This window comes from Gymnoscopelus braueri (assembly GCF_963280865.1).
Source record: "Gymnoscopelus braueri genome assembly, chromosome: 3".
In the NCBI taxonomy this organism is placed as follows: Eukaryota; Metazoa; Chordata; class Actinopteri; order Myctophiformes; family Myctophidae; genus Gymnoscopelus; species Gymnoscopelus braueri.
In genome coordinates this window covers 39,048,133-39,070,896 of record NC_137612.1, presented here as the reverse complement: position 1 = coordinate 39,070,896, position 22,764 = coordinate 39,048,133, and the positions used below count along the sequence as shown (strand labels likewise).

Sequence of the window (22,764 nt, the reverse complement as noted above, 5' to 3'; positions counted from 1 at the left end):
TTGATCGGGCAGTCAGACGGATAAAATTGTTTTCTCCGATCTCAGAAACGTTCTTAGCGCTCGCTTTTATTATCGTACAGCTAAAAACAACAACAACACGACCGACCGCTATTCCACACATTGTGTGTGTGTACTCATGTCCCACTAAAGCAACGACGGTTTGTTTTATTTGTTGGAGCAATTCAGAGGAAGAGCTACGCAGTTTTCATTCAAAACATCGACGGAACAAAGGAAACAGCGCGAGGACGGAGAAGGAAGGCCGTGGAACCGAATATTATAAAACAAACAAAAGAAAACCCACAATCTTTAAGCTAAAGTTACAGTTTGGACTTTTTTTTTTCATTTTAAATCTGCAGTAAGAGGGGAATGCAACACATTTACCCCTTTGCTTGAAGGAGCAGTCCGTAGTTTTGCAGCTAACGGTAGCCTACGAAGAAGCGTGGTTAGCATTAGCTAGAAAGCTAACTGGAGTGACTGTTGTTTTTGTTTTGATAACGGTAATTTTTCGTCGATAACAATGGCCGAAGTGTACATTCGCGTGGCGGAGGAGGAGAACGAGGAGCCCATGGAGATCCCGTCCGAGGACGACGGCACCATCCTGCTGTCCACGGTGTCGGCTCAGTTCCCCGGGGCCTGCGGCCTGCGGTTCCGCAGCCCCGTGTCCCAGTGCATGCGAGGCGTGCGCCTGGTGGAGGGGGTCCTGCACGCACCCGAGAACGGCTGGGGGAACCTGGTGTATGTGGTCAACTACCCAAAAGGTGTGTATGTGTGTTAGTGGGTCGGGACTCGGGACCCATTTGTGCGTCGCGGGTCCCATTTTTGTGGCGAGTAAATATAATCTCCTATTGTACATTTTGTTTTTGAAATATTTTTTTATTTTTAAATAATATTTACCCCTCCCAAAAAAGGGGGATTGAATTAAGTAGTGAAAATAGCCGATCTATGAGCTCAAACATAAAATTTCTCTTTTGGGTCTCAAGCTAAAGGTTAGGGAACCGGTGTGTTACCGGACTCGGAACACCTAGGAGTGTATCGTTACACTTTGTCAGCATAGATGGCCACTGTAATGCATTATTTATGTCTTGCGCTCACCGTGTAAGCCAACGATTCTCAACCATATTAATGTCAAGGATTGATTGAATACTTAATTAACACGGTTGTTGACATAACGGTTAGTACAGCCAAAGGTTGTTATGATAAAAGAAGGGCTTGTTTTCATTGTGGCCCATTGTACTCAATTCATCAGTAATGCATACAATCCCCACCCCCCAACTTGGATTACATTTTGTCTGAGATGATGTGGGATCTCAATCTACACTGTACACAGATTAATCAATGAATAGTTAAACCGTTGGTTGAAATCCGTTGCCATAGCAGCACTGCATTAAGAAACCCAGAACTAAATAAATAATGGATTGTAAACTTAAAAAAATAAGCGTAAATAAGTAGTAGTATTTTGCAGTAGTAATAATAGGATAATTGAGTGAGAGTGACTATGCAAGTATAAAATAATTTAGCTGGGGAGTGACCCTGGGGGGCGACTGAACCCCACGCTGATAATCACTGGTTTATAAGAGACTCTTACATTGTACTTTTTTTAATGCTACTTTGTCAGCTTAAGACTGATTGGCTGACTTTTCTGTGTTTGATGTGTTCATCCATCTCTAGATAACAAACGTAAAATGGAAGAGATGGACGCTTCATCAGCTGTGAAGATGAAGAGGGGTGACATGAAGACGTCTGACTTGATAGTATTGGGACTGCCTTGGAAAACAACTGAGCAGGACTTGAAAGACTACTTCGGCACATTTGGAGAGGTCATCATGGTCCAGGTAAGATACAAAACACGGCACAGGAACAGGGTTTAAAGCATACCTAATTATTACACGCACATTGACAGTGGGTGCTGGGCCAAAAAACAAACATTTAAAAAAGGTTGAGCCCGCACGTGGCTTAACCTTGAAGCCGGAGTGCAGGTACCTTTTTTAAAAGAACATGGTGTACCCATGGTCTTCAGTATAATTTATTAATCTTGCATGATGTTTCAGGCTGTACAGATTGAGAAATGCAACATACGGTGCAATCTTTGTTTTACTTTTTTTTACCATGATCTACAATATTAGCAGAAAATTTACCTAGATTTTTTATATGTACTTTGGAACAAGACAATGGCTGATCATGACACTATCGCCCCTGCAGGTGAAGCGTGATGCGAAGACTGGAAACTCCAAAGGATTTGGCTTTGTGAGGTTCACTGAATACGAAGCTCAAGACAAGGTGGTCGCACAGCGTCATATGATTGACGGAAGATGGTGCGACTGCAAACTCCCAAACTCAAAGGTTGGGTTCGAGGTTAATACTCCCACCTTTATGCATGACAGAACAGAATACACAATATATAATGGAGGTCTGAACTGAAAGGCCTGCATCACTAATAAGCTTTATGCTGTTTTTAACTAGCATTACATTTTTGCCAACACAGCAGGGCCCTGATGAGCCAATGAGGTGCAGGAAGGTGTTTGTTGGCCGCTGCACAGAGGATATGACCACAGATGACCTTCGTCAGTTCTTTATACAGTATGGCGAGGTTACTGATGTCTTTATCCCCAAGCCATTCCGTGCTTTTGCGTTTGTCACCTTCTCAGATGACCAGGTACTTCATTGATTTTATTGGGCAAATCAGAATTTTACACTCACTTCTTATTCCTCATAGCTGACCTGCTTTTGTCTTTCTTTGCAGGTTGCCCAGTCTCTCTGTGGAGAGGACCTAATTGTCAAGGGGGTCAGCGTGCACGTTTCAAATGCTGAGCCTAAGCATGGCAATAGGGGGATGGATCGTGCAGGGCGGTTTGGGAATGGTTTTGCTCAAGGGTTTGGTGGCAGTAGCCGTAGTGGGTTAGGGAGCAGCACTAACAGCAATCTGGCAAATTTTGGTTCTTTTAGCCTGAACCCTGCCATGATGGCTGCTGCTCAGGCTGCTCTGCAGAGCAGTTGGGGTATGATGGGAATGCTGGCCAGCCAGCAAGGGCAGACTTCCACCTCAGGAAGCGCCTCCACTGGAACCAGTTCCAGTAGGGATCAGAGTGGGTTTTCCAGTTCAGCCAACAGCAACTATGGCACCAACTCAGCTAGTCTAGGTTGGGGCACTGGATCAAACTCTGCAACCAGTGGTAGTGGGTTTAGCTCAGGATTTGGGTCCAGTATGGAGTCAAAATCATCTGGGTGGGGTATGTAAGTTATATACTTTGTATGGTAAGTATTGTGAGAAAGACGAGTCTTTTACAAATTTATTTCTGATGTTATGCGTATCTGAACAACTGAACACTTTTGTGAAAGATGTTTTGTACATTTGGGGAAAAAATGCTAAAGATTTAATTTAGAAAGTGTTGAAGTGAGTTGTTTACAGGATGTCCGACTTAAGTGCTATTTTAATGTCTCCTTTTGTCAAGTTTTTATCTTGATTGATTTCAACTGGATTCTCTAATGCATGCATTGTGAAACGTGACATATTCAGAAAATGCATGAGTAATGTTTGTGGGCCACTGTCATCCAACTGTGTCATCATCTACTTGGGATGCAATCTTGCATTGGAAAGAATCTGGTTGAAACGTTAATGTTTAAAGTGCAACTTTATTTGCCGTTAAGTTCCATGGAAAAGCCTTCACTAAAATTTCTTCTGCAGTTCACCTCTCTTCCATTTTCCGGGGAGGAAGCTACTCTTTGGCAGCATTGTTGTGGTGATATCAGTATCACAACTCCCTCTTCCCATCTGTAAATGCTATGCCATCAAACAACGGCTTCACTCCGCATGTTCTAAAGAGACGGTGGGTGTTTTCATTTTTATCCACTTTTAAATGGAAAGAACTGCGCAACTGACATTTTAAGAACTGATGAGTGCGATTGAGGATGGCTTGTGACGAAGAGTGAAGCGATGAGTGAGCGAACGGAGAGAGAAGAGTGCAAAAGGACTGGTTGTGCGATGAAAGGGCCCAATTTGACTGCTTTTGAGTGTGTGAATGGAAGCTGCAGATGCTACAAGCTCCTCCCCTAACATGGACATTCTTTAATTAGTACTTCAAGATCTCCTTTTTTTTTTATCTTTGCCATTTTTCCTATCCTTTAGTATATCAAGTGCAAAAGTAGTATCAAAATCATGTAGTGGAATGTTGTGATGAATATTTGTCTTGCTTATATAATCTGATCTGGATGCTGTATGGTGTGTGCTTTCTTGTTTATTGAACTGATCTGTAAGTGTGAACTTGATGTGGATGACACCTGCTGAAGACACTTGGGGGACGTGAGTGTTGGTGTGAGAACGCAGAGTGGTGTGGTTGTAAATGATGCTCAGTAGCTCTTGATGTTTTAAGAGGTGTTTAAAACATGTCAAATGAAGGGAGTTCTCTAATAAAGCTCATTTGAATTAGATATAATTAGTTGATGTTAATTGTGTCGATTTTGTTTATCAAAGAAATCTAATTTGATTCACATATTTAGGGACCTTGGGCTCTGCTGGTCGAGGTCTCCGTCTGAACCCTGACTGAAGTCACTGTTCTGAAGGACGAAGACTGAAGTTCCAACACTTTGTGTGGCCCTCTCAGACATGACATGGGGTTGTACCGTCTTTTTTCCACTTTTGATAGCTTATCTGAAGGTGGGTCTTTCTATTTGTAGTCCTAGGTATTGGGTGATAAAGTTGGTTTTCACCCCAAAGAGGCTGGACTCAGATGTTGTTACCTATTGATTACAATGTTTGATAAAGAAATGACATTGTAGGTCTGATGTGCATGTTCAGTTTCCTATAGCTTTGATTGGCTCAGCAGCATATTTAAACAGGAAACGCATCAAGGTGTCGCATATTTCCAGTTCAAATCTGATGCTGAGCCAACTCAAAGCTATGGGGAAAATGGGTATGCCACTTTGTTGAAAATGGGGACTACAGTTCAGAGCCTATAGGTGAACATTTGACTAACATGGCATTAGCTGTTTTCACTGAAGAGATATGGAGTAGTGGGAAAAAGTAGAGCCCCATGTGGGGGACCCCAGTCAAGAAAATATTAAGTAAAACCCCACTCAGTCAAAGGTTTTGCCGACTAGCTTTATTAGATAAGAAATGTACAGAGATTGAGAAGTACATCCGAAACACTAACACTAAAAAATAATCTAAACAAAAGATAATCTGGTGCTTGTAAGGAAACTTAAGAATTCTATATATCAAAATGATGATTTCCAATAAATTCTCATAACACATAACAGAAAGTTGACAATAACATACTACAGGTCTTGGTTGCTCAGGGGGCCGTTTTACAACTATTTTATTTTGCGGTAAATGGAGATTGTGGATCACAGGGCAAATATTAGAGGCCAAAAGCTCCTGGACAATGGTTATTGCAATAACTTTGTGAAAAATAGTATTTACAATATTGAGCTGAGATATACATTTATGCAAAATTTACAGCACAAGTGAACAATAGTTGCATTGTAAAGTTAAATTACATTAGTAGGCAAGTGTTTTATTATTCCCCAAACTGGAGGCCTGTGCATTCTCACTATTCCATGCTCTCCTCAGTGTCTACGTTCTTCCTTTTCCCAGTAGACTTCTTTAACTCCCTCTTCTCCTGATTGCTACTGGCAAGCTCTTCACTCTTCTGCTGTATATACTTGCTCTGAAAAAATAAAATAAAGATATCAAATACAAAATGGGTTGTCTGCTGTAAAATATTTATATCAATCAACATGGTTTTAAAGTTCTGATGGGATGGTGGCAAATGTCAAATGACTTGCCCCAATCTTTTAATGTTTACTTATGAAACATTAGTCATGTAAGGTTAAATAGCACTAACACATGGGCATAATCCCTGAAGACAAATTCCAAATGAGAGATTAACTCACCAGTGCTTTGCTGCGACGTGCTAAGAGCTTCACATCCTCTGCATTTATTGTGCTTCTCTTAGCATGTCTATGGTATAAATGACATTTCTTTAAAACATTTTACAGGTCAAAACATTTTTGATGATGAAATTAAATACTAGTAGCCGCAGCTATCCAGGGCTTTGGAGAAGAAAAAAAAATTTGGTAAAATTGTAGACCATTCAGGCCCTGTGTTGCACTGAAATTTGTGACCATACATTGGTTTGGTCGCAGTTTTGATATCTTAGCAAATTTGTTGTTGCTCCCACTCTTCACTGTGCCCAAATGTGAAAGAATGGGAAGCCATCTGAGAAAGATAATACATAAAAATATTCTGATGGCATGGCGACATATCTGGTATGGTTCCACAATACTTTTCTATGGCCTTATGTGATTTAGAATACATTTTATGCAATGTATATGAAATGTCATTTGCAGACTTATTTGAAAATGCTTCCATAATAAGTCAAATTAAAAGGCACTATAATAAGTAATTTTCTTTTTTTGATAGCAATCATTGTTAATGAGTGTTCAGTAACTGGTCTAGCTGGCTCTTCAGTAAGCAGAAAATACAATTTCAGGTCAGGAGGATACCAATTTGATCCAATCAGGAGAGAGAACCCATACAAGATAAGTGAAATTGGAAGTGATGAGCAGACACAATTAAAACAAACACTATGAAATTGAAGCCGATATACTCTCTCTCCTGATGGGGTGAAATTGGCAACCCACCGTAAAAAAAACATTTTCTCTTCCTTGTTACTGAACAAACACTATCAATGATTACTATTACAGTAAAGGGCTTTAACTTTTTAACCAAACTTTTAGATTTTGTTTAGTTTCGTACAACACTTACACACCTTTAATGTGTCCTGGTTGAGAAAAAACTAATCTCAACTAAAAAAGTAGCAACATTAAGTTGATTATGCTTTTCTGAAAATGTCTGCCAATCTCTGTAGTCATAATTTGCCAGGTCACAAATCTGGCTATAACACCTGATTAACCATAACTACTAGGCCAGAGTAACAAGGAAATTGTCAGGAAACCAGTCCTTACCTAGCAAAAGCCTCCAAATCGTTTGCAAATACATCTAGAAAAAAGAAAATCACAGTCAACAAATAGAAGGTGACATTTAGTCAATGTGCAGCCAGAGACACGTATTTATTCACTAAGTCATAACATTAATGTTAACTTGCTATGATAATGGCAGCACAGCAGCTGCAAAGCAGCAGGCTGGACCATACTAGCCTTTTTCTTGTGGGTCTTTTGTCTCACTTCGATAGGATTGAATTACTCAAAACCGTTACATTATTGAGATATATCTGCCTATTTAGTACTGTTATTGAAGTCTATAGCCTCTCAAAACAAATCTTAACACCTCAAAATCACACAACGTTTTGGTGTGACTATTCTTATGCTGTTCTCACTCAATTGTGTCATAGGCCAATGACCCCCCTCCTGTGGTTATAATTTGGATTATAAACCTAAATTAAGTGAGATTACGAACATCCAAATTGCATTTAAGTGTGGTTTTGTGTGATAATGTTTTGAGAGGAACCACACTGCAATATTTCTGAGAGAGAGTACAAATGGAACCTTACAGGTCTGTAACTCTTGAGAGTGTACAGATGCAACCAAATGGACCCTTAGGGTACATTTGGTTGCATTTGTATACTAAAAACTGAGGAATTTGATTGTATATCTTAGTTAATACTCACCACATTGCCTGAATGTAGTTTCAGCTATTGCTGCCATGACATGTCGACTGAACTCCTTCTGACCCTTCTCTCCGACCCCCTGACACATGCGTCCAACATTGTAATGAACCGCAGCCTTCAGTCTCTAAAAAGAAACACAAAAATCAAGTCCAGATATGCAAAAGTGTATCTAGTGGTGTCATGTAACCAAGTGCATTTATTTACTCAAGTAAGTTCTACAATATCATACAATTTAGTGCCCTTGTACTCTACTTGTATCTAGGCTTCCATTTCATGCTACTTGAGTCATTTTACTCCACTACATTTCAGTGGGAAATATTGTACTTTTTACACTCGTACATTTACAGTTGGACAGGTTTAGTTACTACTTTATTTGCTGATTTAGATTATTATAAATCCACCAATAGCCTAAATGGTCTCTTTTACTGGTTGAGCTTCCCATGCTACCCGAGTATAATGAATTCATTATAATAAGCTCTACCTTTACCAGTTGCAACTTTTAGTAACACATTAATGATCAATAATTAGTCATTACAGTCCAACATGATATATTATTCTGAAAGGGCCAATCTGCATTATGACCAGTGGTGGAAAGTAACTAAGTACAAGTACTGTACTTAAGTAAAATGTTGAGATACTTTTACTTTACTGAAGTATTTAAAAAAAAAATAACTTTTACTCCACTACATCTCAGAGTCAAATATTGTATTTTTACTCCACTATAATTATCTGAAAACTTTAGTTACTAGTTACTTGAATTATTATTACGAAAACATACATTAACCACTTCAGCCCTATTTGTGAGCTTGTAGATCTGTTATTTTGTATTATAATACACTTTACATAATGATAATTTGTGAAACAGGACATTCTGCATAATGAGTACTTTTACTTTTGGTACTTTAGGTACATTTTAATGCCAATACTTTTGTACCTTTACTCAAGTAACAGAGTATTTCTGCATTGCAGTATTGATACTTTTACCTAAGTCAGATCTGTAGGTATACTTCTTCCACTACTGAGTGTATCTTCATACACATAATAAAGACTTTAGTCTTCTCTCACCTGATGTGTTTCTTCCTTTTCCGTAGACATTTTGTAAAAGAAATAACTATTGATCGATAATATACCACTAAACAACTAACAATCAATATATCGCTAAATGTGACATTAAATGTGTGTTTCTAAATCATCCTCTGATTCCTCTCACTAAAACAAACACAAGTTTCGCGGCTCAAATCTGTCATCCATGTTGTTGTCAAATCTACCATCCAACCAAATACAACTTTCTTTAAAGTGACAAAAATCACAGCACCACCTGTTGGGTTGGAGTGAAACAACACTTCAAAATTACACCACAGTGCGAGAGAACTGGGCCCTTTGCAAAGTGGGTAATATGTGGGAGGAATATACAGCCAGGTCGAGTGGGCACCTAAACATTAAATAAATAAATAAAATCAAATAAATATATGCTGTGGAAATGGAAACATGCATGGTGCATCATAATCAGACACTTACATTTCAACTTCTTATTTGCCCAAAATGGGGTTGTTTGTAGCAATTGTAGAAATATTAGGCTTTAAATGTAATGCTGACATGCATGCTTGACCTCAACACACACACACACACACACACACACACACACACACACACACACACACACACACACACACACACACACACACACACACACACACACACACACACACACACACACACACACACACACACACACACACACACACACACACACCTGACCATCATGAAAGGCCATCGTATATTACAGCGGATCCAATGTAGTTATAATTTAGTCACAAGCTCTTGTAAATGCTTGTAATTGGTTAAATACTATAAAACCCAACAAAAAATTTTATACTGGACTTTTACTTGTAACGTTTTTTTTGTTACTTTTGTTTACTTGTTAACATATTTCTATATGGTTGTATTGATACTTTTACTTATTGTAAAAATAATTGAATACTTTTTCTAACCACTGCATGTATCATAACCCCACCTCCTCCATGAGTTTATCCATTATGGCCCTTATGAGCAAATCTAATGACCACACGAGCTGTGGATTTCTTAACAATCATCTGAAGTCCAGCCATGGGTCAGTGTCCAAGGGCACAAACTCCACGTATAGCAGACAAGCCAACCCAGACTGGAAGGATCTGACAGCATCACTGCCCATAGTAAGACTCAGTATCACTGATCACCAATCCAACCCAGGTTCACCCAAAACCACCTCATAATCTGGAGCAGTGGTTCTCAAACTTTAAAATGTCAACATCTCCCCTTAACTCTGACAGTATACAAATGGAACCAAATTGGTTCCATTTGTATCCTGCCAGAGTTACAGACTTGTAAGGGTCAATTTAGACCCCCTAAAGGAACCCAGAGGGTCCCTGGAATCCACTTTGAGAACCACTGATCTGGAGCTTAGCTCGCACCTGATTGGATGAAGAATGGAAGGACAAATTCTTAGGCTAGATTATTCAAATCTCTCCTTGCAGATTCCACAAAGGAAAAGGTCTAATAATTCTCTTTTGACACTGTCAATGAAGACATTCAGCTCCAGCAGTAATACGCACAAGCAAATGAGAGGCAATATGCAATGTCGATTACACTCACCAGAGGGAAGTATAGTATTTGTCAAGTGTGTGGAACCTGAACTACTTGACACATCTTACTCTGTAGCAGTACACCTGGAAGGCATCACTACTTGGGATTGTTCTAAAGAAGGAGGGGAACTGGTTCCGGTCACTCAGACAGGAGCAGGTGGCAAAGTAACTGACCTGCAAAAGGTACAAAACATCTGGAATATTCTCTCTCTCTCTCTCTCTCTCTCTCTTTTATTTTTATTTTACAAATATTCCTTGCAAGTAGAGAGTACAACCATATGAGCATGAGAATATAACAATAAATCCTGTGGGATAACCCTCCTCCCCTCTCTCGCCCAAAAGCATTTGAATGGACTCACTAAACCAGTGTGATGTTAACTTCTGGGAACTCAGATTAGTGTGGTGTAGGCAGCAGAAAGCCAGCATATTTCAACATAACCTTCAATTAACTGGTGATGTATAACCATAATTGTAAACCATAAAAAGTAAAAGGTCTACGTAAAAACATGTTGCTACATGAGCCAGGTCTTGAAATTCATACATTTGAAAAGGTCTGGTTCTTCTTCGATGTCAAGGAGGAAGTGCTGCTCCATGTATCAAGTTGCTTTGTTTACAAGACTGTTGCCATGGAAGCCGGATGGACAATATACTCTGTCACTGTAGCAACTTTCAGCAACATGTCCAGTGTTGCCAGATTCTGTGAGAGAAACAAGCAACTAGGTCTATGTAAACAAGCCCAAAATAAGCGACTATTAATAGACCACATGAGCACTTGCACTTTAAACATAATACATTGGCTATTTGAAGCACATGAGCGCCGGATATTTGAAAATAGCCAATCTACAAGCTCACAACGCATCGCGATGCAACATGTTGTGAGCTTGTAGATCAGCTATTTTCAAAGCTTGAAAAAAAAGTGAAACATTTAGAATATTTATTTTAAACATTTTAACAACACATATCTACAAGCAGCTTTACAGAAAAACAAGCCCAAAGTTGCTTATAATAAGTGGACATGGCAACCCTGATCATGTCCCTGTGGCAACATGTCATGCAGCTCTGTTGGCATTTACCATGTTGAGTGGTTATTAAACTACCTGAGGGTCACTGTTGTCACAGGAAAACCCCACTAAACTGCTCCTTTATCACGGTGGCAAAAACTACCACATGGCAACATATTGACAGCAGGAAAGACAACCCATGCGCTCAAAGTGAGTAAAGCGTCTTTGGACAATGATTACATGCTCTTGGAACAATTATGGGAACGAACAGTGGTGGAAGAAGTAGGCCTACCCACATTTTTTACTTAAGTAAAAGTATCAATACTGCTATGTAGAAATACTCTGTTAGGGCGCGCCCCCACCAAGAGTTGGCTGGCCGCTGATTGCAGAATCTGCCAATGCATTGTCAATGCAAATGCGTGGATTCTTGGAAAAAATCCGCAAGACCAGGAATCCACGCATTTGCATTGACAATGCATTGGCAGATTCTGCAATCAGCGGCCAGCCAACTCTTGGTGGGGGCGCGCCCTTACAAGTAAATGTCCGGAATTCATAATTGACTTGAGGAAAAGTAGAAAAGTATTGGTATCAAAATATACTTAAAGTACCAAAAGTAAAAGTACTCATTATGCAGAATGTCCCCATTTCACAAGTTTTCAAATGTATAAAGATCTTTTGAAAATAGCAGATCTACAAGCGCACAATGTCGCATGTGAGCTTGTAGATCTGCTATTTTCAAATGGCCGAAATTGATATAGGGCTGAAGTGGATAATGAATGTTTTGTAAAAATAAAAAAAATCTACGAAGTAACTAGTAATTAAAGTTTTCAAATAATTGTAGTGGAATAAAAAGTACAATATTTGCCTTTGAGATGTAGTGGAGTAGAAGTAAAAGTACTGTAAATTGGAAATACTCCCAGTAAAGTAAAAAATACCTCAAAATTGTACTTAAGTACTGTACTTGAGTAAATGTACTTAGTTACTTTACACCACTGGAACAATATGGGAACAAACGAAGATGTATCCAAACAAGAGAACACTCTAAAAAGGGTAACAGGAAAGAACAGATTTTAAAACCCTTTATTGTACAGTGGCTGCATGAGCAATAATAATAAGGTAGAAGGATAAATGGAAAGAACAAAGAGGGAACAAAATTGTTATAGGAAAGGTTGCACATCCACCGGGTGTGAGCAGGACCAGCCAAAGATAATCAATAAGTGAAAAGGCACTAAAACATACGATTGCACTTTCAACCTGGCATCCCTATTTTGGGTATGCTATTATTGGGAAAAAAATATTTAAAAGATCGACAAGCTCTAAACGTGTCACATTGATCCACACTGCTCAACTATGTACACGTGTAGTTTGCCCTTGTTACTTGTATGTGAGTCTATGGCCCCAGCAGGGATGCCACTCAACGCATTATTATCATCATTATAAATAATACTATGGACAAGGCATGGATGTTTTCCATTACATATTCCATATTTCATAGTCCTTCATGCACAGGTAGGAAGTGTGTACGGTATGCTGGGAAAATACAGTATGACGATAATATCACCATCAGTGTGATGGAGAAAGTGACCTGCACACCTCAGTGTTTGCTTCTGAATTGCAGATGGATGATGATAATATCCATAATATGAGTCCTGCCAGAGAACCTCCAGCTCTGCCAAAGACATGCAATGAGGAACCCTCAGAACTTCATCAAGTAAGATTTAGTGATGCAACGTTACACTAAGATGATTTAAAATAAATGATATGATTCTGGAATATCTGTCACCACCACAGCATGTCGACATTTCCTCAGTTTTTATTGGAATCACAGTGAAGAGGGGCAAAGGCAATTCTCTTCTCTTCTCTTCAGATTGTTTCTAGGTGTAGTCAACACCCACCAATCCTCCAGAACAACACCTGGACACTAGCTGTGCCATTTAAGGAGCAGCGGCATCATCGTACCCCCAGTGAGTCCATCGGCAACAACTTCAGCCCCCGGGCACAGGACCTGAAGATTCACAACCTTCAGCACAGATCCAACAAGGTCCATGGATCCATGAGAAACTTGCCTCGACATTGTATCCTTTCAAACTTTTTCAATACTTGTAATCTCAGGATCCTTTATTTAAATATTTAACAGTTTCCACTAAGCACTTTTTGACTTTGTGAGGAAATGTGTGCGCCAAAAGGGGTTTTGACTTAATTCAGTCTTTCAGCATCCCTGCCATCTAGGAGACAAAAGCTTCCTCCAGTAGGAAGGTAAACACGAAAATTACCCATTTTGACCGCCATACCAAATGGCAAAACTATTTTTTTTAAATTGCTGCATCCATTTGGTATTTTTTTCTTTTAATTGAAGCACCTTGTATGAATCATATGTCTTTTCCAAGGGATTCAACCTCACCTTGGACAAATCCCAATCCAAGAGACCACCTGAGACCCAGCAGCCCACCTTTGACCCCTGAAGAGCAGCTGGAGATCATGCACAGTCATGAGAAGTTGGTGTGGACCACTGAGGCAGAACCTAGTGAGAGAGATCTGGAGGCAAGCACTCGATTAACCACATGAACCCCAGATTCCCTATTCTGGTCATAATAGGTGAACATTCTGTGAGGGTTAGCGACTTAAAAGTGCAAGATCGTAATAAGCAGAGTAAGCATGAACAATAACAACAAAATAAATAGACACATAAGTAGAATGCAGAGAGAACAATGTATTGCCTCAAAGAAACTAGGATACAAGGTAATCAATGAATCTAGCATGGGCGATTCCACATTAACAAACCTGGAATCTATCATTCACTGTGCTGCAGGATACACTGTTGTCGTATCCTGAATGAAAATATAACAATATCCAAGCCCAATCTGAATCGCCTTACAAAGAGATCCAATCAAAATTGACGTAAGACAATTTTGACCTGTACGGTCAGTAGCCATGATCGTGAATAAAATATAGTAAAATGCAAAAAAAAACCCACCTATTAAATAACTGCCACCATTTAATTTATTTTGCAAATGTTAAACGTGCCTGACTGCATAGAGTCATAAATGTACATAATACAGTATGTATAGCCTGTCTCTATTATATTGTCCAGCTTGGCCCCACCATGCTATATAATGTGCATGTTTTTATGCCATCTGAAAGTTGCCATTACACAAATGTCACCAAGACAAACTGTGAAAAGAGTTCTGGTTTGAAAATGAATAAACCTTTCTTCTTTTTTACTTTCCTCACCCAGAGGTATGTGCACTACATTGCCCATGGCATCCACACCTTCATGCTAGCCCCTCAGCCTCCACAGCAGAGCTTCTCGCATCGGCTGCCTTCCATCACGGAGGAGGACAGCACCGGGCCCAACCAGAGCCTGAGGAGCAGCCTGCTGGAGGAGATCAACCATGACTATGACTTCAGTATGAAGAAGAGCATAGGTAATGACAAACCTGTTGATCTTATAAATCACAGCACTGACTATGGAGTTATTTAGACCAGTGATATGTTGAATATTGAGTCCTGGGTACCTGGTAATTGGTGACTAATTTAGACACAAGGTCAACGCAGTTTTGATAATATAGAAAATTAGGCTTTGTTCAGACTGCAGGCCAATCCTATTTGTTTCTCCAATCTGATGTTTAGGACTGATTGTCCACTGTTATTTGCAAGTGATCAGATCCGATATGCGTATTCAGACATTGTCTGAATCGGCATTGGTTGTTGTGGTAACGACATAGGCGTGAGTAATGCTTATGCTTATACTCTGTCTGTAAAACCAATCTGTAGTTAGGCCAAAAATCAGACATAGCCTTAGGAGCATTCCTGGCCCCCATTGCTGGGATAAACAGTTTTGAAGTACACTATGATGTGCTGAGATCTACGTATTTACTTACATAATATAAAATAAACCAGCTTCGCAAAGAGGGAATTCCCATAGTTGATGCAGCATCACACCTCCACGTTTTGGCATCCATCTCTCTCCCCTCCAGTGGACTACGTCCTGATGGACCCGCTGGAGCGCCAGCGGCTGTCCATCTCCTGCATTCCCATCAGGCCCTTTCCCAGGAGGGTGATCCGTGCGCCGGTGCCGTGGGCCGCCAGCTACAGGGATGCTTGTGACTGGCAGAGCCAGCACCTGTTCACTGTCAACCACATGATGCACCATCTGCAGGACGCCTGGCTCAACAGGTAATCAGCCAACCAGTGGTGGAAAAAGTACTCAAATGTGTTACTTAAGTAAAAGTATCAACGCTGCAATGTAGAAATACTCTGTTACAAGTAAAAGTCTGGAATTCAAAATTTACTTGAGTACTAAAAGTACAATTTTCTTTTTACTAAAAGTACAAAAATATTGGTATCAAAATGTACTTAAAGTGCCAAAAGTAGAAAGTACTCATTCTGCAGAATGTCCCATTTCACAAGTTTTCAAATTTATAAGTTTATAAAATGTATAAAAATCCTTTGAAATAGCAGATTTACAAGCTCACAGCTTGTATATCGGCTATTTTCAAATTGCCGATAATTCAATAATTGAAATGTATATAGGGCTGAACTGGTTAATATATGTTTTGGAATAATAATAAAAATCTATAAAGTAACTAGTAACTAAAGTTTCCAAATAATTTTAGTCTAGTAAAAGTACAATATTTGCCTTTGAGATGTAGTGGAGTAGAAGTAAAAGTACTGAAAACTAGTAAAGTAAAAAATACCTAAAAATTGTACTTAAATACAGTACTTGAGTAAATGTACTTAGTTACTTTACACCACTGCATCCAACAAGAGACTAAGGCTGATCTCGTAGAAATCACATTTAAACACATGAACCTTAGCGTCCCTAATTCTGGGGTAAAAGTTCAGTGGAAATAGCCGATCTAGAAGCCCACAACACAACCCTTTCTGAGCTTGTAGATCTGTTATTCTTTTTACTTGTTGACCAATCTTCTGTTATGGGGGTCACTGGCACAAAATGTTCTCAAATTGGGGTTCGCGGCCAAATGCATATCAATTTGGGGGTCCTTGACATGAAATTGTTTGAGAACCACTGCTGTATCCACTGCTGGCAGCCTGCACTACCACGTTTTGTTAATCTCCATCTTCTTTCAGTTTCTCCTCCTTGCGGTTTGTGCAACTGGGGGATCTGTTTTCATCCAACCTCCCCCTTCTTCCATCTGAGTTTGAACAGCTGGTCCGGAGACAGTGCCAAGCCACCAGAGACCAATTGATCCACAAGTAAGTGTGCTCAGTGAGTAATTTAACAAGCTATCAACTAACTATAACTATTTAGTCTGTCAGTTAGTCACACAAACTGTCAGGCAGTGCATCCTTAATTTATACTCCTGAGAAATTCTGACTTGACTTTTTGAATAAATAGCATACATTCTATTGGTGATAGAAATATAATCAAGGCACTCTCGTTTTTGAAAAAAAAACAACAAGTGAATCCATTCCCTTTTGGCTTTCCTTTTCTCTGTGCAATGTACAGCAGTAACTAAGAGATTGAGCATGTGATTAATACGTTGATATGTAAATATATCACAGATATCTCTTGGACATAAATGAGGAGACATTACAGGACTGCATGTCCAATATGCTGGGAGCAGCACTCATTTGAAATCAGATCCTCAATAATAGGTGAACCACCTCCCATTGCCACGGGTGAGTGGTGACCTTTTTCCCTCTTGTCTCCCGAATCATTATATCATTGCTGCCATTATGCTGCCAAACCATTTGCTTCTCCAATTTGCTCATTCCGTCCTTTAAATAGCAACGCGGCATACTGTAGTTGCAGATGCACCTGGCACTTAAAGACATTGTGGACCCCCCCCCCCCATCATGTCATTGTATACTATGCACTGATTGCACTGCTGAAACATGAACCCTTCTCATTTGAATTGGTAATGGCCACCAATTTGTTGATTCCCTATTCACTATGAGCTTCTGCTTAGATACCATTGTTATTGGTTTGTTCAGTCAAGCCAAGGAGACACAATTTGCCTGTGTAGCTGTTGACCATATTCACACAGCAGCCATTTTGCTCTAAGGTCTCACTGTCATGTCTTCCCCAAGTATGACCAGAGATGGTACATGAAACCGAGATACGATAACTTTGAGTCATTTTTGGGCGGTGAAACCGCCCCTATATGTGAGGTTTGGATATTTGCACACCAAATCCTGCGCTGTGATTGGCCACAAATGTACCCCCCTAACCCTGCACCGTGATTGGCCAATCACAGTCTATTCAGGACTGTGATTGGCTAGGGAAACATGACACATGTGCATAGCCCTATAAATAGGACCATAACTTTAAAAAAAAAACATAAATTGTTTTTTTTAAAGTTATGGTTTCTTCCATCACTTCTTCCATCACTTCTTCCATCACTGTGATGACCGCTGTGACCACACCGCCCACTTCACACTGGGTGTGATTTTTCTACTCCTGTAGCAGTTTTCTACTCCATCAAATACCACAGCATAGCAAGCTACATAACCGTATGATTCTGTATCGCACTGGACAATAAAAGAGCTTGTTTTGCTGTTGTTTATCTACCACCATTGACCCTGTCACAATATAGAGCACACACCATTGCTTAGCCCAATTGATTCCACAAACGAGCAATAAGAAAAAGTTTTACATCTATGCCACACCTTTTCTTTCTGTTCCAGGTGGCTGCCACACTGTGCGTCCCTGTTTGTCACATACAAGGAGCTGTGGCTTCCCCTGGTGCCCCAGAGTGACAGAGTGGCCCCGGTCCGCACCCAGGAGTTCTTTTCCTGCGTGGCTGCACTCATGTCTCTGCAGTTGCGTAGCATGGTCATAGCTTCACTAGAGGACCTGTTGCACTTCTTTAGCATACATCAGGTTTGGACTCACTGTTCACTTGTTTTGCTGTTGTGTGTCTCTCTGTGTCTGTCTTTATCCGGAGCTAATCTCGCACCGCTGGACCACTCAGCGGCAGCGCTAAATTTCTTTTTTTGATTTATTTAAATATTTAACTTGAATTTTATAATTTAAGTCAAAGGGGCTCGGTTTGGGCTGAATCCTTGCCCAAATTTGGAGATGACATTATCAATATGAAAGGCTGAGTGCATGCAGCTTTATGGTCATTTGGCTCAATAGAAATCGAATCCTTCAAAGCGCAGGAAAGCAGATGCAGTATTACTGCATCTATTTTCGTGCGCTTTGAATGATTTCTTACTGAGTAAGAACACAAAAGGCTTGCATGACAAACACCAGAAGTCTGGTGAGCAAGACTGACACTATCATCAATATGATGTCAGAGATCCACGCCATCATTAGACCCCGTCTTGGTTTAATTCAAGCTCAAATTTGTACATTCTACATTTTTGTGAGCACGATACCTTACAACTGAACAATTCTTCCAACGTGTCAAGGACTGATTTCAACCACTGCACAAGGAATTGTGGAATGAAATATTTGAACTTGAATCTTCACAACATAATTTAGTCTGCAGAATTGTGGCATCCTATTGGCAATACTGACACATTCCAGCTCGCAACACAAACCTGATCCTTAGGACTGACTGTCCACACTGTTACTTGCAAGTGATCAGATCAGATTTGCGTATTCAAACATTGACAAATCTGCATTGGTTGTTGTGGTAACGACGTAACGACATAGGCGTGAGTAATACTTATGATTATACTCTGTCGTACGACGGTGTTGCTCTCCGAAACATAGCCGATCTACAAGCTGACAATGCATCTCGATGCAATGATCGATGCTTCCGTCTCTTTCAGGAAGGTAATGACTTTGGCGAGGTGTTTGATGACATGAGGTACATGCAGCCCCAGGTGCTGCTGGTCAAGCTGGAGGTGGAGGAGCCACGCATCGTGTTCAATCCCAGTCTCCAGGAATGCTGGGAGCTCATACGCAGAGCCTTCCTGGAGATCATCAAGAGTGCCGAGATGCTCCCTCAGGTACAATTATTTTATTCATCAATCATAAAGAGCTAATGCTTAATTTAACCGTGACAATTTGTGAGCTTATATTCGCCACGTGACACCACCAATGACAAAGTATTAATAAGCCAGGCTTAATGAGTGATATTATCTTGGAATGTTTTTTGGTGTCCAGGTGGAGTGCAACCTGTTCCCAGACATCCAGAACCTGTTCCTATGCACTGTCAGACCTGATGAGTTGCTGGTTACTGAAATAATCAACAAAGCTAAAGACATTTTCCACAAGAACACAGTGGGACCCAAAAAGTAGGAGGGCATTACTTGACGCTATATGACCAATTTTCATGTACAATGACAGGGGTGGTGTTATGACTAAGACAATGCAGTAAAAAGTGCTACATTTTGATGTTCAGGTATTTGAATGTGTATAAGAAATACAGCCATCTTCTGGACAACAAGGCAAAGCAGGACATAACGGCATTCCTCAAGGAAAAGCATTCCCTAGAAGGGTTTTCCAAGGTAAAATAATCTGTATACCTGATGCTCTAATATCTACACAGCTAACCCCATTCTACTTTGAAGTAATATTAATAATAATACATTAATTGTATTGCACCTTTCCTGCAAAACATGCAACTCAAAGTGCTTTTAGTAAAGAATAAAACACACACACACACACACACACACACACACACACACACACACACACACACACACACACACACACACTCACACTCACACTCACACACACTAAATGCTTTCCAATAAAAGAAGAAAACAAGACACACATAAAACATAGCAACAAAATTCTTAAAGCATTCAAAAACAAAATGAAATACAATTGTTGCCTAGAATTGTCGTTTGCTAGTCTGTTTAATGGCTATATCTGTGATGTGTTCTCTGCTCTCCATCTCTCAGAAAATTGAAAGTTTCAAGAACTTGTGGAAGGAGATGGCTTCCCTGCACGTCACCGTGCCCTTGTCCATGTTCTGTCTGTACGCTGGCAGGCTGAACGACGACTTGTGTGAGCTCGCGGAGAAACTGAAAGACAGGATCGTCACATTCGAGGTGGACGAGAACCGAGAGCTCAGTAAGAGGTGAAGAGACTGTCCTGAGTTTGAATTTTCCTTCTAAATACCCTACCGAACCACATGGACTCCTGCATTCCTATTCTGGGGGCGAACATTGAGTGAAAATAAGCTAGAAGTATAAATTAAGCTTGACTCTTTTGTACTTTCCCAGGCTTTGTCAGCATTATGAGGAGATTGTGGAGGCCGTCTCGAGAACCCCGACCTCCACGGAGGACCTGGTGTCTCTCAACCAATACCTGAAACTGTCCAGCGAGGTGACTGTCCACAAGCTGAGAGACGAGATCGATGAGGCAGCCCACCGCCTCAGCTTCTTACTGGAATATGCCACCCTGCCTGGTGTGTTAAAAACCTTGATGAACTCAAATCACATGATGTACTGTCTGTAGTAAGGCTTGATTTATACGTTGTTTTGTATCAGTGTTGTGCATCAGAAACAGCAGATCTACAGGCTAACAATGCGTCACAGCACGACCCATTGTGAACTTAGATTGGAGTTTCCTGACGGAACATGGGCGTTGGTCATTCATGAGAAATGCTGGTGCCTGTGTTAGTTGCAGTGTTAGACGAAACTCATGGCTGATGTATCTCTGAAGTTTATTTAGTTTCTTCTCCCTATTCTCCACCCAGCCGATGACATGAGACTGAACTGTAAAGTATTCCAGTGGCCCGACCAGATCCTCACTGTGTTTGACCTCAACAAGAGCTGTCTGGCCACCAGCAAAGAACAAACCGAGGACCAGCTCCTTAAAAGGTTAACTGCGTGAACCCGTGAAGACATCACATCATAACTTCCTCCCAAATGCTTCCGATTGATACCTCTCCCTTATCTGCATGTTTTAGGGCAATATTTATTATATTCAGAAAACAGATACTCGTAACATGTCTATTTGATCAAATCTTACCAGAAGACCAGTGCTCTCAGGCTAGAGTGCTAGACTTGCATTTGCGTTGATCATGTGCAAAGTGTATTCACGTTTTCCAACCAAACACTTAATGTTATTTCACTGATAAGCCCCCCGGGTTGAAAATATACAATAATTAACTAACTAACTTTGTATGGATTTGGATCCAAATGAAAGCCTGAATATCCTTGTACCTCGATGAGTCAGCATGTCCGCTCATATCGGAAGAGTAATGACCAAAACAAACACATGCACGTTGCACAAACACACAAGTTGTGTTCTTAAAAATGAGTCGGAATGTGTTAGAATATGGTCCTATTTGTCATTTTGTGTCACTTTTTCGGTGGGCATTTCTCTTGGCAAATAATCACAATAGCATAGGGCCGAGAAAAAAGTGAAAAGGATGTGGTCATCTCTTCCTTGTTCTGTTCTTTCATTTTTGTGAGAGGACAAAACCTTTTGTTGTCATCCCTGAATTCAATGGTGGAAAGTAACTAAGCACATTTACTCAAGTACTGTACTAAAGTACAACTTTGAGGTATTTTAAACTTTAAACTCCTACTCTATTACAATCTTTAGATCTCAGAGGCAAATTTATACCTTTAGCTCCACTACGATTTGACAGCTTTAGTTACTAGTTACCTTACAGATTTAGACAATACAAAAAAATGCATTAACCACTTATTAAGTGGTTATTAAGTGGCCCTATTTTATACGTTGGCTATAACATTTAGTTATTTTACTTTGGTGCTTTAAGTATATTTTTGATTGCCAGCTTTAAGGTCCAAAATCTCAGTACTTTGTCCACCACTGCCTGAATGTCCTCTGTATGTCTGTTTCTGAATGTCCCACTGCCAGGACGGACCAGTTGGAACACATGCTGCAGAACATGAGCAAGGAGGTGGACGCCTTCAAGAAGAAGGAAGTGATGCACCTGGAGGAGATGAAGAAGAACGTGGAGAAACTCAACCAGCTCACTGCCACCCTGGACGCTGCTGTTACACAACTAGAGGTCAGAGGTCACATACTACGCAGTAATAGTGTCCAGGACACATACTGTATAACAGCGGGTCTCAAAAACAAATCTTCTCTTATGACGTGAAAATGTTTGAGAACCACTGCTGTATGCCACCTCCTTGAATAAAGTTGCTGTCGGGCAGATGTTTCAACTCTTTATGTCTTTTTGTAAATGAACGCCCTACTTGGTCATTCAAGAGTGTCGCACAAATCTAGTGAAAATAGCCAATCTACAAGCTCAAAAACGGCATCGCAATGCATTGTGTTGTTTTTTTGTTCAATTGATAATAAAAAAGGAATGGTTTTGGACATTCAAGGTTTCCACCCGACCGCGACGATATGCTGTACCGTAATATATTATAAATAATGTCTTGGTTGCTCCCTCCCGCAGGGCATCAACAAAGAGCAGACTCTGCTGGAGAAGGAGCTGACTCAGTTCCCCATGCTGCAGAGTGTGATGGCCACCAAGCAGCCCTACGACCACCTCTGGACCACTGCACTCAGCTTCCATGTCAAGTCAGAGGTCTGGATGAATGGTTGGTATCTTTTTACCACTTCGAACCTGGCAGCCCTATTTTGGGCATGTTATTATAGCCAGA

General features: G+C 40.3%; 3 protein-coding genes across 6 annotated transcripts in view; 2 read left to right on the top strand and 1 right to left on the bottom strand.

The window, feature by feature from the left end:
* Window positions 1-4,430, top strand: tardbpb (TAR DNA binding protein b). Of its 4 annotated transcripts, none has more exons than XM_080424614.1 (5): window positions 1-758; window positions 1,669-1,832; window positions 2,200-2,340; window positions 2,486-2,653; window positions 2,741-4,430. In XM_080424614.1, the coding sequence occupies exons 1-5, from the start codon at window positions 518-520 to the stop codon at window positions 3,233-3,235; spliced, it is 1,209 nt and encodes a 402-aa protein (XP_080280740.1). In that variant the 5' UTR covers window positions 1-517; the 3' UTR covers window positions 3,236-4,430. The 4 variants fall into 4 exon arrangements, with proteins under 4 accessions (XP_080280740.1, XP_080280739.1, XP_080280738.1 ...); XM_080424613.1 differs by having other exon boundaries at window positions 2,483-2,653; XM_080424612.1 differs by having other exon boundaries at window positions 2,200-2,352.
* A 65-nt stretch (window positions 4,431-4,495) lies between these two features.
* Window positions 4,496-8,881, bottom strand: cenps (centromere protein S). The gene is made up of 5 exons (XM_080424615.1): window positions 8,691-8,881; window positions 7,626-7,749; window positions 6,964-6,997; window positions 5,890-5,956; window positions 4,496-5,663 (listed from the first exon to the last, which is right to left on the bottom strand). Exons 1-5 carry the CDS (start codon window positions 8,718-8,720, stop codon window positions 5,547-5,549), a joined length of 372 nt encoding a protein of 123 aa, XP_080280741.1. The 5' UTR covers window positions 8,721-8,881; the 3' UTR covers window positions 4,496-5,546.
* A 3,990-nt stretch (window positions 8,882-12,871) lies between these two features.
* The window catches only part of dnah3 (dynein axonemal heavy chain 3), a 42,344-nt gene continuing 32,451 nt past the window's right edge, over window positions 12,872-22,764 (top strand). Inside the window, exons 1-16 of the mRNA XM_080423535.1 lie at window positions 12,872-12,958; window positions 13,115-13,322; window positions 13,461-13,503; window positions 13,635-13,788; window positions 14,483-14,672; window positions 15,225-15,423; window positions 16,339-16,464; window positions 17,899-18,094; window positions 18,994-19,173; window positions 19,331-19,461; window positions 19,569-19,674; window positions 20,074-20,252; window positions 20,398-20,582; window positions 20,874-20,997; window positions 22,007-22,160; window positions 22,557-22,701. Of these exons, the coding sequence (XP_080279661.1) occupies window positions 12,890-12,958; window positions 13,115-13,322; window positions 13,461-13,503; window positions 13,635-13,788; window positions 14,483-14,672; window positions 15,225-15,423; window positions 16,339-16,464; window positions 17,899-18,094; window positions 18,994-19,173; window positions 19,331-19,461; window positions 19,569-19,674; window positions 20,074-20,252; window positions 20,398-20,582; window positions 20,874-20,997; window positions 22,007-22,160; window positions 22,557-22,701 (2,389 nt within the window). The 5' untranslated portion in view covers window positions 12,872-12,889. The remainder of the gene's footprint in view (window positions 12,959-13,114; window positions 13,323-13,460; window positions 13,504-13,634; window positions 13,789-14,482; window positions 14,673-15,224; window positions 15,424-16,338; window positions 16,465-17,898; window positions 18,095-18,993; window positions 19,174-19,330; window positions 19,462-19,568; window positions 19,675-20,073; window positions 20,253-20,397; window positions 20,583-20,873; window positions 20,998-22,006; window positions 22,161-22,556; window positions 22,702-22,764) is intronic.